The following is a 16,805-nucleotide window of genomic DNA, read 5'->3' on the forward strand; positions in this document are numbered from 1 at the left end:
GGGTCATCCCCAAACTGTTCCCACAAAGTTGGGAGCATGAAATTGTCCAAAATGTCTTGGTATGCTGAAGCATTCAGAGTTCCTTTCACTGGAACCAAGGGGCCAAGCCCAGCTCCTGAAAAACAACACCTGAATTCAATGATTTGGAGGGGTGTCCCAAAACCTTTGGCAAAATAGTGTAGCTAGTTCGGTAAATAGCAATATCTAAACATGTAATAGCTGTGGGGATTAGTAAATATAAAAGATCATAAAACACACAACTATGGAGATTAATAAAAATCTAAGATTCTAAAGTTCTAAACACGCGGTTGTGGGGATTAGTCCATGTGAATGAGCTAAACATCTCATCTATGGGGATAAGTGAATATAAAGATCTAAACACATTAGCTGTAGGGATTCATACCTAAAAGATCCGAACACTTCTGTATATTGGCTGTGCAGATTTATGAGCTAAATACATTATGAGATTAGTGAATATAAAATAGACAGACGCTTTATCTATGTAATAGTATAGGAGTGTTTTAGAGATTTGTTAAGGTTCTGCATGGCAAAACAGCATGTACTGAATATATGTACATGTACACATACACACACATCGGATGACTTCTACATTCTTTTCTTTGTTTCAGGATGGAGTCGTGTTGCTCCACTGTAACGCGGGTGTGTCCCGCTCTGCCTCGATCGCCATCGCTTATCTGATGGCGAACGAGAAGATTCCGTTTGACGATGCGCTTAACCGAGTCAAATCAGCGCGACCTTCAGTACAGCCGAATGCTGGATTCCTCGTTCAGCTGAAGGAATATCAACCGTGATTCACAATGATCACTTACTGCCGTTGCAGCTCTTTATGCAGTTTGGACATTTCAAATTTAACACTTGTATTTAATACTCAGATTTCTGTAAACTGCAGCAAGCTGAAACGACATGTTAACAGCAACTGCAGAACTGCTGGTTCAGATAATTCATATATAGATTTTGTGTATGAATTAACAACTTAATGAAAAGATTTAAGTTTTACTCGTGTTTGAATCCACATTAGCTATGGTAGATTTTAGGTTGCAACATTAATAAGGACTCAAGCCAGCAGCATCTGTTACATTTGATCTGAGATAGCTTGCTGATATGATCTTTGTCTTGCATCTTGAATAAAAAAAATATTTTAATAAAGCAAAGTCCTCTTTTATGGTCTTCTTTCCCCTTGTTTACATGACAATGTTTCACCTGTGTACTTTATTGTAGGCGTTTACATCTTTTGGAATATGGTCTCACTGGTGACTGTATGTTGACATAGACTTTGTCTACTTTGTAAAAGTTGGTCCAGGAGATAAAAAACAGAAAAAAATTATTCTGTAAAATGGAAAGAGTTCAGTCACAAAATGCACCTTCCTGCAAAAGCATCAAGTAAGGTGTATCACTATGGGCAAGTGGTCATGGATAAGTATAAGTACATAAGTAAAATGGTTACTTCTGCTAGACAACAGCCATCTTTATGTTTATGTTCATTATAGATTTTTTTGTCCTACCTCCTCAATCAATTAAAATTTAGTGACTTATCCAGCTTTTAGTTAAAAGCTAGTTCCATAAACCATTCAAGGTATTGTTTTCTTGCTAGCTTTGTATAATGCAAAACACACACACACACAACTCATGGATAAAGTAATAAATATACAGCTTTAATAATGTTAGAAAAAAAAGGGACACAATGAACAATCTATATATCTACTGTACAGCAGAAAGCTTTCATAAAGCAATCAAGTTTACTTAGAATTTAAATAATTGGGATAATATATACACATTCATTAATGTTTTAAGACACATTTCTATATATCTACAGGCTGACAGTTTGTTTTCTGCTCTAAAGGAATGTACATGAGCAGAGATTCTCCCAAATACAATAAATATATGATATCCATGCACTTCAGTGCTTTTGCTCTATTTTGTTTCTTAATTCTCCGGAACATTGCACCTACAGTATTGAAACACACAGACATGCTGCAAAGCACTAAACACGTGTGTGATGGCTCAGTTTGGACAAGCCGAATGAGTGCTGAGCCTGACCATGTTTTCGAGTTCAGTTTCGCTTTCATGTTTTGTTTAGGAATAGTTATTGTGCCCAATGCGAGTGACCATGGTGGACACCAGCCTCTCCAGCTGCTCTGCCCTCTGCTTGCCTGTCTCGAGAACTTCCTCATGGTTGGCTTTCTCCTCGCTGTCGTAGTCCATCACAGCCTTATTGGTGATCAGAGACAGAGCAAAGACGCGCATTCCACAGTGACGCGCCACGATTACTTCATGAACCGTGCTCATTCCTGAGAGGGAAGAAAGTTTAGATACAGCAGAGGGTCACCAGTCAGCTAGGATTTTAACAGCATGACATTTTATAACATCTGGATAACTAAAGAGCAGAGCAATAAATCTCGAATTGTGATAAAATCCTTCTGGGGGAGTTAATGCGAGTCTACAGACTAGTCTAAATATAAATATTATGACTTGCAAGATTTAATTATGAAATGTCAAGCTGAAAGATGCAAGTCATTAACAAACAAATGTGACACCCATATCTTATTACATTAGCAAATATAAGAGCCAATCATGTTCCAAACAGACACAAGGAAAACCTAGCTCTTTATAATTAGCATATTCCTGGGATCTGGATTTCTTGAGGGTTCAAAAATAGGTGTTTCTATGCTCTTGTTTAAACAGGCTGTTCACTTAGCACATCAACTAATGTTGTAACATTGTGGACTTTCACACATTTTAAAAAGCTTTGTAGTAGAAGTGGTAAAAGCTTCATCAGTTATAGCAGGATACTCACCAACAGCATCAGCCCCCAGTTTGTGCAGCATGCGACACTCAGCGATGGTCTCGAATGAGGGACCCCCAAGCACACAGTACACCCCCTCCCTGAGGAAATCACCATAACCCAACTCAACGCCCACGTCCATGGCCAGCTGCTGCAGCTCGCGGTCATATGCATCAGACATGCAGGGAAACCTCACACCAAACCTGAAGAACACAAACTCTTCAGTTATTACTAAACACTTCTTACATTTCTATTATTTAGAGATAAACTACAATCATACAAGAGCCCAGTGTCACCTATGATCAGGAATACTCAAAGCTTCATAATCCTCTTTTGCTATTTATTTTAATAGATGTAATTTTTTTTTCAATTAAATTATTACACTATTGTTTAAAGGAAAAGCACAAAGCTGGCTTATGAAAAGTTTTAAGAAGTCTTCTAGATGTTAATAATTTAATAATGACATAATGCAACTTTGCTGAAAAGCATTCTACACACACATGCGCGCACAGACACACACCTTTCGTCATTAGGTCCTATCAGCGGATTGTTGCCGGCGAATCCAGGCATGTTTAGATGGTCTTTGATGATCATGATGTCTCCCACCTTGAAGTCCTGATTGAGTCCTCCTGCAGCATTAGTCAAGATCACAGTCTCTACACCGAGCAGCTTAAATATCCGCATGGGCAGAGTGATCTAGGACAGCAAACCTGGCAATTATTACACTGTTCAGACAAGAAGACTTTAGACATGCATCAGAGTAAACACTAAAGTGTGGGCAGGGCAAGTGCTACTGAATTACCCCCAAAAGCTCCTTGAACAACTATAATACACATTTATTTCGGCTTTGATTTAAATGTTATTGAGCTTTCCATAATCTTCAGAAACAACTGTTTGTCTGAAAGCACTACAGCAAACGAACAAATGATGTTTGTACCTTTTGGATGGGGTATCCCTCATAGAGATGGAAGCGGCCTTGCATGCAGACACATGGCCTTCCTTTCAGAGTCCCAAACACAAGCCGTCCAGCGTGTCCATGCACTGGTTAAAACAGAAGATGAAATGAGTTAGCACAGATGAATAATGTAGTCGTGATTAAGGTGCGATCAAATGCTGTGGGTTCTCTCTGGTAGATGACTCAAGCCAAAACACACCATGTGTTCAAGAATGTTTTCTTTACATGGTGCAACTTAGAAGCCTTGCTTCTGTCAAATAATCTGCCAGGATATGCCAACATGCACACGCACACACGCACACACGCACCCCTCTGATATATCCCATAAACCAAACAAAATAAATACCAGGAAATTTAGCTTGTATTTTTCCCTTAGGTCATAACCACTGCATAAAAAGCTGTTCAAGTGCAAACATGTGCATGTGTATACATACACATACACTAACCTGTACTCTGGGGGAAGTTGGGAATGTCTCTGTAGTTGAAGACCACCTGATCCTTCAACAGGTCTGCCAATCCACCCAGACCAGAGCCACAAACGATGCCCACCAGTGGGCGCACTGCAGTCTGAGCCAATAGCCAGTCAGCTGTAGCCATGCAATCCTCATAGCTGTACCTGAACACAAAAACATACACACAAAGTTAATGTGACTTACTGTGTGCATACATAATGAGTCATAAAAGAGTCATTCTGATCACAAACACAAAAAGCTGTTCTCTGCTTCCCAGACGCACACGTACTTTTGATCACATTCCACTAGTCACTACTGACTTATGCATCGCAGGAAGCAGAAAAGCTGTATGAAACCTGGCCACCAAAATACATGGAAGCTGCAACAGTAAAAATTAAAATAAACCAATTATTACTTAACAAGAAACCCTGCATCTCATCACGCAAAACCCTGCGATGTGACCTTTATCTACAAACCATTCGCAAAAAGAAGATCAGAGCCATGCACAGTCATACTGACACCTGATCTACACTTTCTCAGTTATTTTGGGTGAGGATCTCCCCGGGCTGAGCGTCTAAAATAGCTCCTCTGTGGCCTTAATAGACATGTGGCAGTACAGGTAATACAGTAGCCTTTTTAAAGAGATGAAATAATAAGCTCAATACAACACCACCACTACAACTGAAATAAAGTGTGTCGTAGATCTTAAAGATTTTTTGCAGCTACTACAAAGAGTCAGCAAATGAAGTAGTTTGTCATTGCCTTTAAATGTAATTAATGTACTGTAAAGTTTTACAGAGTTTATGCTCAATGCGGCTATATAAGTGTGTGTGAGTGAGTGAGAGCGCGCGCATGCGCGATATAGAACTGGCGTCCCATGCCCGTTCGCCCAGATACCACATGGCCCAACATGTGGGCCCACATGGAATTATTGCCCAAAGATGGCCCAAATGCGGTTTGCCAAAAGTCAGCCAGGATAGGCTCGGGATCCATGATAACCCTGACTAAGATAAAGCGCTTACTGAAGGTGATGATGATGATGATGATTTGAAAACCATCTACTATCAAAGCAGCTACTGTTCTTTATTTATTTATTGTAGTCATAAACCTCATTGAAAAGTCATAAAACGCATTGATCATTTGAAATCTACAGATTTAATCCAGCTCAAAACCAAAGAGAAATAGAAATTTGAATATAAATTGTCTTTTTTTTTATAATTAAAACTTATTTAAAGAAAAAGCGCTTAAAAGAATAGCATTCATTCATTCATTCATTCATTCATTCATTCATTCATTTATTTATTTATTTATTAATTAATTAATTATAGGGCTGCAGAAAGCGGATTTATGGCGAGTATTAAAGACACACCCGGACACGTGCAAGCCCACGTCCAGTTATTCATGCTGGACAATGGCGGACTGACTGGATTAAAGTGTGTTCTCAGTAAATAAAAAATAGGAAAAAGGAAAATAATCTGCGAGCGGTTTCTTACCCGGTGTGACTCTCAGGAAACATGTCTGTAATTACGTCCTTTTAAAGCGATCTATACAGAATAAAGTAAAACTAAAATAGGACTATGACTTTTAATGTAAACAAAACAACCGTATATAAATATGATAAAACATTAAATTAAAAGCCAAACGTTAAACAAATCGGAAGAAATATTAAAACAGGTTAAAAGAAAGAAAACCTCGATGTCAGCGCTTAAAATACTATTCAGCGTGGCTTGATGCCGGTTTATTTATAGAGACACAGCGCAGACGCCCCGCCCACAGCATGACGACATTCACACGCGACTGACACACCTTCTGACGTCCGCGGTGTGCTTAAATCCCGTAGTCTTATGTTTGTCACTACACTGATTTCACAAATGGTTACCTTATCACGAGTCGTAAATAGTCCCATGTAATAAGACCAGCTAAAACCTTATCTAAACACATTCTTAGAGTTTCCTACTAGCATATTATCTAAATGTAGCCATACACCGATGAGGCGTAACATTATGACCACTGAGAGGTGAAGTGAATGGCACCTGTTAGTGGGTGGGATATATTAGGCAGCATGTGAACATTTTGTCTTTGAAGGTGATGTGTTAAAAGCAGGAAAAATGGGCAAGCGTAAGGATTTGAGCGAGTTTGATTTACCTTTTACTGTAATCTGTTTACTACGAGGTATTCTTTGTATTTATCTGCATTCGGATTGTTTGTATCATCAGTTATTATCATGCTAGTCACCACTGGAGAGATTACTCAGGTATCAGGATGATGTTGGCCCAAGGTTTATTTTGGCTTGCTATGTACGTGTGCCAAAGTATGGCCAGCATTGACAGTGGACTTTCTTGCCAACCAGTGTTAAAGTAAGTTAATTTTCACACCATGCTGACTCAACTGTAATCCAGTTTTAGCTTGCTACACTGGCTAGGAATAAAGCTGTTGTTATTTAGCCTGATGTTTTATATGTCTTGTGGTGTGAGAATCATTAATTTACCCTCAGTAACTAAAATCAATCTATAACTGAGGCAGACTTTTTTTTTTATGAATCTGTAATTTTACATTCATACTTTAAGTCAATGAAAGAGTTTTTTTCTTTTTCTCAATGTAAATTTTTTCTTAACTGAATGAATTGAAGCTATACTTATTTATTTTTTTACACATGAATTTTACCAGCAGAATTAATTCAGTAAATTTCATAACTTTTGCAAAAGCTACTTTACAAACTCTGTCACCACTGTTTTCTCTTACTTAGAATGATCCATCACTTCCCCACCTATCTTATGCTGTACTTTTGGTATGTAAAAGCAGAAAATAAATATTTAACTTGAGTGATTTGACTGTGGGCCTCTAAATGGGTTTTATGGCATGTGGAAGTCACACCAGGACCAAAAGTAGAAGCATGTGACTTGTTAGTGGGTTACAGTTACTGACAGATAGATAAGAAAAGCACACAGGACAAACTTATTTAATGTATAAGAAATGTACATATGTTATAGTGTACAGCTGCATAGCCATATGTTATAATGTACTGTATTGTGACCATTCCAATAGTGACAATACTGGTTATACTTTTATCAAAATAGCAAAGTGAATACATTTCATCTATAAAACCCTTGGATATAAGTGTATTATTAATGGAGCATAGTTTCAGTTTTCATGAATGTTTGTGATTTCCTCATTGCAGGAGTGTTTGGAAAATTCTACAAATGAGTTAGGTTCTCACTGAAGCACCAGGATATGTTGGCACAAGAGTACAACTGTAAACACCACTGATGCTCTGGGGTGACGCAAAGAGAGTGACACTTTTTACCTTTCACCTCTTGGATATCTCCTGTATGTATTACAGCCCTGATCAGTTCAATTTAAGTTTACATGTAATTATTGAGTATTTTTAACGACAGATATTATCTGAAAGCAGCTTTGCAGAAATCCGGAAAAAAATTCTGTGATAATATTAGGAGGAAAATCTGCAAGGAACCAAACTGCTGTTGGAAAACTATGTGGTCATATAATCTCCAACCCATAATATTCTGTCAGTCTAAACCCACATTGTAAAAGAGGACTTCCTGTTTTATGATTTCTCTATCCACTGTGGCTAAATTGTGTTTTGTTCTGTGATGTTTGCTGTGTGAATGACCTGTTAGGTTAACAGCTATCACTGACATGATCTATCAGTAACCCTACTGATAACCATGCTATCAGTTATAACCATGTTATCAGTAATAGCATGCAATGTTTATACACACATCGGGTAAAACACACTCTTGTGCTACACCTACACTTCTACTCATACTTCCTTTAGTCATTAATTACAGGAAAGCTACGTGTAGCATTTTTACAGGCTTTCAGTGGGAATTACTAATCCGAGGATTGCGTAGTGTCTTGATTGCTAAGTACTTCACATATTTACACATTCAGCACATTTCACATGCATTCACACCATTATCGAAAGTACACATGGCCTACTGGAATATAATGTGATATTTACAAGCACACTTGTATTGAAACTCCTCATGGTAGGCTTTATTTGTCAGCAGGTGCTTTTGTGCCATGGTTGGGGCTGTTTTCGTAGTTGTTATGGAATGTTTTTTTACTGTTCAAGGCCAGAGTCATGGGGAAGGGGTCAGCACAGTATAGCTGACTAACACACCTACAGCCTGACCAATAGCGTGACTTTAGCAGCTATGATGTTGCAGGGTGAGCAAGCTTGTTTTTTTATTTACAGTTTGTGGTTCAATACAAATCAATAAAAATGTTCTCAGAGTGATAAAGCTCTAACTATAGCACAGCTTCTCTTTCTATCTTTCATACTCACCAAATGCGCACACCAAAGAACCCACACTTCCTCTTTACTATATAAGTGGTTTAAGACTTCCAAACCTTCAGCCTTCTGACACACCACTATCTGGAAAATTAAAACATTTTATCTGTAAATCATTTTGCTGATTCAGTAAGGGGTATGTAACCTACAACTGTAAGTCCTCTGTTTATAGATGTACAGTACATTTCAATATTACTGGCACTGAATCTCGTACACTAACGTCTTACAAAGGACCATGTGCTGAATTTATTTAAGCATTAACCAAACCACATATACAATAGGGCTTTATTTAGCTCGGTGAAAAGTAAAACCATCTGATAAAATCACATGCTTAGTCACGAGTGTCAAAGCTAAGCTTCTCAAGCAGGATGAATTAAAATTTGATAACATGAGTTTTTCCACAGTGCATAAAATGTACTAATAGACCTTAATAAACAGTACTCAGTAAAGATACTTGCTGCAACTAAACACAAACATTGAATAAATGTGTAAGTAAATCCAATGGAAAACTGTAAATAGATAACCTGAGATATTGTGTTCAGAGCTGTGGTGGAGGGAGCTGCAGGTTGTCCTCTCTCCCTTATACCCTCAAGCAATCACTCACTGAAGAATCATCATAAGATATTTTATTAACTATGTGTGACAGATCAGAAATTCATTTGAGTTGATGAGTTGATGTTTGTCTTATTAGTAAGCAGATATTAAATATACATAAACTCCTGGACAAAAATTGAATCACAATAATTAATAATAGCACCTTTTTTATTTTAATTGAGGTTGAAAGCCACATGCACCTATTAAACTAGGTTTCTATTGGCTTAAAGATGGTCAATTCTTCAGGGGCTGGGGCTGTGTAATAATTTTAGCACAAAAGGTTTAATGTAATTCAGGTCCATAACATCCACTGCTGTTATGATGTTGACTTTGGGAAGTTGTCCCATTCTCCCACTGTGTTCAAGTGGGTTTCCGCTGGGTTTTCTTGTATCATCTCAACTCCAAAAAACATGCCGATTGATTAATTGATCAGGTGAATTGGCTAATCTAAAAATGCCCCTTTTAAATTAGTGCATGCATGGCAACCTGTAACTGAATGATATTTTTATCCGGTGTGTATTTCTTCCCTGTTCCAAATTTTCCTTTGATAAACACCAGATCCATAGTAATAAAGGATCCAGGCCATAATAAGAAAAGGTAAATAAAAACATGCTTTGGCAGGGAAGTCAAAATGCCCCATTGTTTCATCATGTCTGTTTAACAAATTACACATAGATTTAGCCAATGCACATGACAGTGTCAGTGTTTTGTTCTGCTTCGACATGAAAACGGTTTACAGCTTCTGAGTACATAAAATCTCTGTAAGCAGTATTTTGTCACAACCTTATTAATATATTTATCTGATATATGAGTTTTGGTCAAATGGTTAATTTCCTCAGTGAAATAAAGATAAGGTTTCAGTAAGGAAAAATCTTAAATAAATAAATAATTAATTAATTAATTAATTTGAGCCAACACATTGGCTACCCATGGGATCCCAATTTATCAAACACAGAAATCTTGTCTTTTAATTATATTGTTCTGTGTGGTCATATATAATAATTTTAGTTAAAGACTAAATCATGAGGCTGAATGTACTGTAGGTTTCCAGGGAATTAGTAAGCAGAGGATGCAACAACAGTGAAAATGTTCTGTGTATCTCTGTGTTTATTATTAAACACAGCTTTGGGAGTGTATCTGTCTGTGTGTGAGAGACACAGTGAAAGTGGGGCTCTGTTTGAGTGTGTCCACGGGTAAGTGTTTGAGGTGAAGATAAAGAGCTGAAGCATGCTGATAGACTGATATGCTTTGGCTGTATTTATTCGGAAAGAAAAACCAACTGTTCAGAGCAGAGAGATAATGAAGAAGATGCTGCAGATTTACATTCTTTTAGTTTTAAGTGCAGCTGGCTAACAGGATCAATGAATGAAATCAATTAGTAGATAAATACAATTAAAATTAAAATGTTTATTTTGTATTAATATCCAATTTTCTTCAGGCAGTGTTTTGTTCTTGTACTGTAAGGTGATTTTGTGTGTTGTATTTATTTCAAACGTTGACAATTTCTCATATATTATCTATATGAATCTTATAGATGTTTACATCCCATGCTCTAATTGCTCTGGCCCAGGTTTGATTCCCAGGCAGGAAACCAAACCAGCCATTGAGAGGTTAACTCTCAGTGCCAATCCCAACCCCAGATAAAACAGGAGGGTTACGTCATGAAGGGCATCTGTTGTAAAACTTGTGGCATAATCAAATTTGTGGATAAGAAGAGCCGCTCTGTTGTCCCCTGAACAGGGAGCAGCCAAAGGACAACAACAGCATATTATACATGTTTATAGATTTATAGATATAATTGTCATTTTTGTTTACAAAAGGCTGAAGGTCATGTAAGAAAGACTTACACAAGACAGTGTAGAACACTCAGAGGAATCATGACCTATTCCACATAAGTTCACAGACAAACACGTGATTGGCTAGCATTGCTGTAATTGTCAAGGGAGAGAGAAGGAGAGAGAGATGCCATCCCACCCACCCATAGAGCACAGACAATTTTGCTCTTTTGACCCCCGGCTACAGATTGGCTGTGGCATTGTCTGACTTTTGATGATAATTTTGTGTCACTCAGAAGCCTAGATTTCCTTTTCTATAATTTGGCAGATGCTTTAATTTAGAATGATCTATAACTGAAATAGAATCCAATGCAATCACACAACCTTCCAGTCTACCCAGACAACCAAACATTCTTCAAATATTTCTTCTTATTCTTTTATGATATTGTATTGCAAAGCCCCGGCCCTGGCCTTTTTATAAAAGTTATGTAACACTAGCACCATGCTGGCCAAGAGAAACTAAACACTAACAAAAGTGCACAACTGCATGTGAGGTAGTGAGGTACTAAGCTCCAACCACTAAACCAGTGAGTGCCTGTTTTATGCCACAGGTTGGGGTTAAAGTCTGGAATGCATGGGCCATCTTTACATAATCAGTCATCCTGGCAGCTGAGAGAAAAGGGAGAAATGTTGACTCATCACATTACCCATGCTAACTAACTAAATGCGAACTAAGGCTAATTGTTCTTAACCGTGGAATACAGTTGAATGTAATATTCTACATTGTGATATTTCACACTGTTTGAATGCGTGGTTGAGAACCAGAGTCATCCATTTCTAGATACAGTATATCCAGAAATCTATAACATTTAAAGTAGAGTGTGTAATGTGTCCAGCCAGGGCATCTGCAATTTTCATATAACAGTTGAACTTTTTAGTAGATGATTTCCAGTTTAAAGAGAATATGTACTAGCATTTTGAGCCTTTTTTTCACAAGAATGCTTTCTGCCACAATCCTCCCTTGTATAATGAAGCATTCTTTATTAAACCCTCATGATAGACACCCACCACATTGAGGGTTTCCAGAAAGTACCCCGTGATTTCTTGCAAATAGGTCAATTACTCTTAGTTAAAAATAAAAATTGCCATTTGAAGCAGGAACTATGAGAAAATTGTATTTTGGCTTGGCTCATTTAAACGTTTAAAAACATGTTAAAATAAGAAATCCAAACCAGAACCAGTAACAGGACTTAATAATAAAAAAAGAAGGACATTGGAATGATACTGTCTGTTTATGACTGGCATAGTAAGTAGATTGAATTAGGAAAAACAGTCTATGGCATCTTTACATTTTAGAAAATCTTCTAGAAAACACTGGACCCCCCCCTCCCCTTTCACCCATCAGAGTTAACGGTTAACTATATCAACCTCTAATGTTATGCAACCTACAATTTTTGCAAGTCATTGTGTGCTACAGAGAGTGTACTGACCCAGACAAGTTCTAAAAAAACAAACAAACAATAAAAAGCCAGCAGCGTAATGTATAAATTTACTCATGCTATTGCTATTATACTAGTTGACACTGAATAACTATTCCCTTGAAGAATAGAACTTTTAAGAACAGAACTTTCTTAACAAATTTACCCTAAATTCTGACACTGCAGAAACCCTACATGATAATCATTCAGTCATTATGTTCTTTATTGCTGGAAGTAAGGCATACACACAGTGTTTGCTTTCCTTGTATAATCCTACAGACATTTCCCAGTGAAGACCTTTACTGTTTGCAATGTGAGTGTCATGGACATGTAAATTATATGAAGTACATTTGAGGAGACAAACTGTTCCATATTATGTGTGACCAGATGTGGCAGGATGTTTGCAGAGAGAGAGAGAGACAGACAGACAGACAGACAGACAGAGACAGAGAGAGAGAGAGAGAGACAGACAGACAGACAGAGACAGAGAGAGCAAGTAAGTGTGGTGAATGTGTGATGTGCATGTTTATATTAATGCAAAAGGGACTTTTAGAGATAAAGATCCACAATCTAAGTCAAATAATACAAGGATTATGTGCTTATATAATGAAGAAGTAATATGTGTTTATATATCAGAGAAAAACATATAACAATGAATACATTTTCTATAAGAAGATGTTTATTTATGGAAGCAGTCTTCAGGATCAGTGCTTTGTAACAGAGGCAAGTCTAAGTTGGCAGTTTACCACTACATGAAAGTCTTCAGGACAGCAGAGATTTTTATTTTCTCTATAAGCAACTTTTTTTTTTAAATTTGAGTTTTAACATCAAGAAAAAGTGAGGGATTCATTTTTGTAATAATATTCTCATTTGTTTTGGGGACATTTGCTAACATGACATGTACTTTTAATAAATGAATAAAATGTACAATGCATCATTCATTAGTATCTAAAATTGTAATTGCTGGTATATTTCTGTAAAACATAGAAATACAGAAGAATATCCACTTTAACACTCCCTCAACTTGATTAGAAAAATATGCATCGTCCCACCCTGTTGCTGCATGTTATCCTATAGCATGTCCTTTCATATTTTCACTCCTTATGTATAATGCATTACATTTTACACATACTTCTGCACTCTAAAAAGGTCAAATACAGATGTTTAAATATGCACCTGGCACTAGTGAGCTTGAAATTAATTATTTTTTAACATATAAAAAAATAAAATAAAAAAGCTTTTGTGAAGTTTTTACATTCCAGCTGAGAGATCAGTATGTTAGAAGGTAGATAGTAACCAAAATAGTTAACGTTCAACAACTTAGATGAGGTAGGTTAGTGTTCTTTACAGCAGATATAAAAAAAAAAAAGTCTATATACATCTTTTTCTACATTTAAAGTGATATAACAATTAACAAAATGAAAAACAAATATAAAAAAGTAAACAATACATATTACATAACATACATAATACACAAAACAATTAGTTACACAAGCGTGTATAAGCATTAATCAATACTTCATTAAATCACTTTGTACCAACCTATTACATCTGGAAATTTTTTCCCCTCTCTCTTGAAAAATGCTCCAGACCTACAGTGTCAAATTACGAGGGGATCTCCTGTGTTCAGCCCTCTTCAAGTCATTCTACAGGTTTTCAATAGGATTTAGATTTGGGCTCTGACTGGGCCGTTCGAAAACAATCAATCTTCTCCCTTTATTATTCCTTTATTGTCTTTGAATTGGTGCTTTGCATTGCTTTTTGACATTTGTATTCACCGTCAGCTATCTAAAATAAGCCTGTCGTTTTTGTGACAATGGCCCCTCTATTCTGATATGAAAGATAGTCCCAGCTGAGAAGCAGTATCCCCATAGCATTATGCTGCCACCACCATGTTTCAATGTGGGTATAGTATTCTTTTGGTGATTTAGGTTTGGATGTATACAAAAAGTCTTGCTGCATTGCTGTTTGAGATACTATTTTAAGCTTTTTTTTTTTTTTTTTTTTTAAAAAAAAAGAGATGTCATCAACATTATATTTGTCTTGCTGTCTCATTTCATTTGTCCACACATAAACCATCTACAATGCTACACTTACAAAGTGAAACTAAGAAAATCTGAGAAAATTTGTATTTACTTAAATACATTCATAGTAAATTCATTTACTCTATACAGAAAGAAATACTGAAGACTTTATTGAAGGTATTATACATGAGGAGATTGCACTAGTAATAGTCACACTATTGAGTCACTGCTGCCATCATGTGGCGATTATCCATCAAAAGACTTTGGTAGTTTTATCCTTCATTGTATGTACGGGAAAAAGTTCATCTCCATAAAATGTGTGACAAACATATAGCTATATATATTTTTTTATCATATCATATCATGTCATGTCATGTCATGTCATGTCATGTCATATCATATATCATATTGTTTGTTTATTCATTCATTCATAGTAAACATTTTAATAAATTGTTCAATTGACTTTCTTTCTTTCTTTCTTTCTTTCTTTCTTTCTTTCTTTCTTTCTTTCTTTCTTTCTTTCTTTCTTTTTTACAATAGGTTTGGATAAAGAAAAACAAAAATATTAAAAACAACAGGGCCCAATAAATGACACTTTTCTTTCTATTCTTCTTGAATTACAGTTAGTAGTAGTCAGAAGTAAGCATCACTGACATACAAAGGGAAGAGAGTATTTTTCAGATCGCATGGCTAATATTTTACTACTACACAGAAGGTTATTGCATATACCATGTATAAAAGGAGAGTTTGGCTACATTCCCCAGTTTTAACAATAATTGTGTTTTTAAACATACTATTGTCAGATTACAGTGACCTCTGGTTAAGTCCTACTTCTGCAATCACACTGATTTGGTCCCTCAGGCCACCAAAAGTTCATCTAATAAACATCACTTCATCTATTAACAATTAAAGTATTTAAATAAAAAAAAAAAACGTCAAGAGGATTCTGCAAATAGTGTTAATAAAATGAGGCATGGGCCAGACATTTATTGTATGGGTGTGTAAAAGATATACACTTGATGTGCAGGTGTTTTATAAATGGAAAACAAAGCATGATCAAGACAATAAAGAGCAGTAAAGAGAAATTAAATCCTGATGTAAACACACAGTCTGAGAGCTACAGGAAAGCAGATGTCTTCCCTCAGTAAATCAGTCTGAAGAAGCTGCAGAAAAGGGTCTAAAAGTGACTGATTTCATTGCAGGAAGGAGTGAGTGTGTGGTGTGTGGCAGATTGAAAAGAGTGTACACAGTGTCAACACTGCTGGACTGTAAGCCTCAGGATAAAGAATGCACTGATTACACCAATAAGACCAGAGTTGTCTTGGAGACCCAGTGAATTAGAACTGCATGAATCTCAGGCGAGGTGCTCCCTGAGACAGAGAGCGGGCTCTGCTAACTCTGCCAAATACACACACACACACACACATTTATCTTGTGTGGTCAGTAGAAAACAAAATGTCCTCAGTGTTTTTACGCCTTTCATTCACAGACACGGTTTTAAAAAAATCCTGAATGAAAGTTTGCCTTCTGTCTCTCTCTCTCTCGCTCTCTCTCTCTCTCTCTGTGTGTGTGTGTGTGTGTGATGCATTACAAAATCTTGCACCTCAATTTGAAGTGCACCTTGTGTTTTGCTGAGAATGCATCAATAAGTGTGTGTGTGAGAGAGAAGTACTTGTTCTTTTTTTAAGGAGGCTGGGGTGCATAGGTATTTGTGTCTAGACAAAGTTCAGAGAATTGGCTTGCTAAATCGACAAAACCAATCCAGAATATCAACAGCTCGATGGAGGGGTCTGAGAGAGAGGGGGTCCATGTGCCGGAAAAAAAACAACGATGTACAAAGGCAGAGAAAAGGGTAAACAAAGAAAGGGAAGGAGAAGGGGGAAGACTTCTTCCGACAGAGCTGCATCAAGCCAAGAACTTCTCTGACCTTCACTTTCTCTTTACATTCTTCCTCCATGTTCTCTCTCTCCATCCTCTCCTCTCTGTGTGCCAGAGTACCCCATTGTAACCCCAGCCTTCTTTCCTGACTGTTTGTACCATGTTTAACACATTTACCAGAATTACCAAATTGTTTTATGATCCAGTGATAAAAAATAAGTCAGTAGGTTTAAAACCTTGGTAGTCATGCATGATTTCTTCACATTGGCTTGTGGTTAGTTACATGCTATGCCAAAATGGACATAAGCCTGATCAATTCAACTTGTAATCAGATATCAGCTACAAAATGCTTTTCTACCATCTTGTCATCATCAAACAGAAATGAGCTTTTACACACACTGTACAGACATCAGAAGTGTTTATTATTATTTTAAATGTCTAATAATACATTTATAACAAGACATTTACTCAACAGGACAGAAGTGAATAAATGAACTAAGGATTATTTCCCCTTTGATGTTGATGTTAGTG

General features: G+C 36.8%; 2 protein-coding genes and 1 long non-coding RNA gene across 3 annotated transcripts in view; 2 read left to right on the forward strand and 1 right to left on the reverse strand.

Annotated features, from left to right (window-relative positions):
* dusp19b (dual specificity phosphatase 19b) overlaps positions 1–1,156 on the forward strand; it is a 6,732-nt gene extending 5,576 nt beyond the window's left edge. Inside the window, exon 4 of the mRNA XM_058395570.1 lies at positions 630–1,156. Coding sequence (XP_058251553.1) covers positions 630–812 — 183 coding nt within the window. The 3' untranslated portion in view covers positions 813–1,156. The remainder of the gene's footprint in view (positions 1–629) is intronic.
* A 496-nt stretch (positions 1,157–1,652) lies between these two features.
* LOC131356500 (purine nucleoside phosphorylase-like) lies at positions 1,653–5,929 on the reverse strand. The gene is made up of 6 exons (XM_058395569.1): positions 5,704–5,929; positions 4,205–4,374; positions 3,741–3,844; positions 3,324–3,499; positions 2,816–3,006; positions 1,653–2,309 (listed from the first exon to the last, which is right to left on the reverse strand). Exons 1-6 carry the CDS (start codon positions 5,724–5,726, stop codon positions 2,095–2,097), a joined length of 879 nt encoding a protein of 292 aa, XP_058251552.1. The 5' UTR covers positions 5,727–5,929; the 3' UTR covers positions 1,653–2,094.
* A 118-nt stretch (positions 5,930–6,047) lies between these two features.
* LOC131356512 (uncharacterized) lies at positions 6,048–8,401 on the forward strand. The gene is made up of 3 exons (XR_009205023.1): positions 6,048–6,567; positions 6,957–6,998; positions 7,389–8,401. It is a non-coding gene; the product is annotated as an uncharacterized LOC131356512 (long non-coding RNA).
* The last annotated feature ends 8,404 nt before the right edge of the window (positions 8,402–16,805 follow it).

The sequence above is a fragment of the Hemibagrus wyckioides genome, linkage group LG07 (assembly GCF_019097595.1).
Source record: "Hemibagrus wyckioides isolate EC202008001 linkage group LG07, SWU_Hwy_1.0, whole genome shotgun sequence".
In the NCBI taxonomy this organism is placed as follows: domain Eukaryota; kingdom Metazoa; phylum Chordata; class Actinopteri; order Siluriformes; family Bagridae; genus Hemibagrus; species Hemibagrus wyckioides.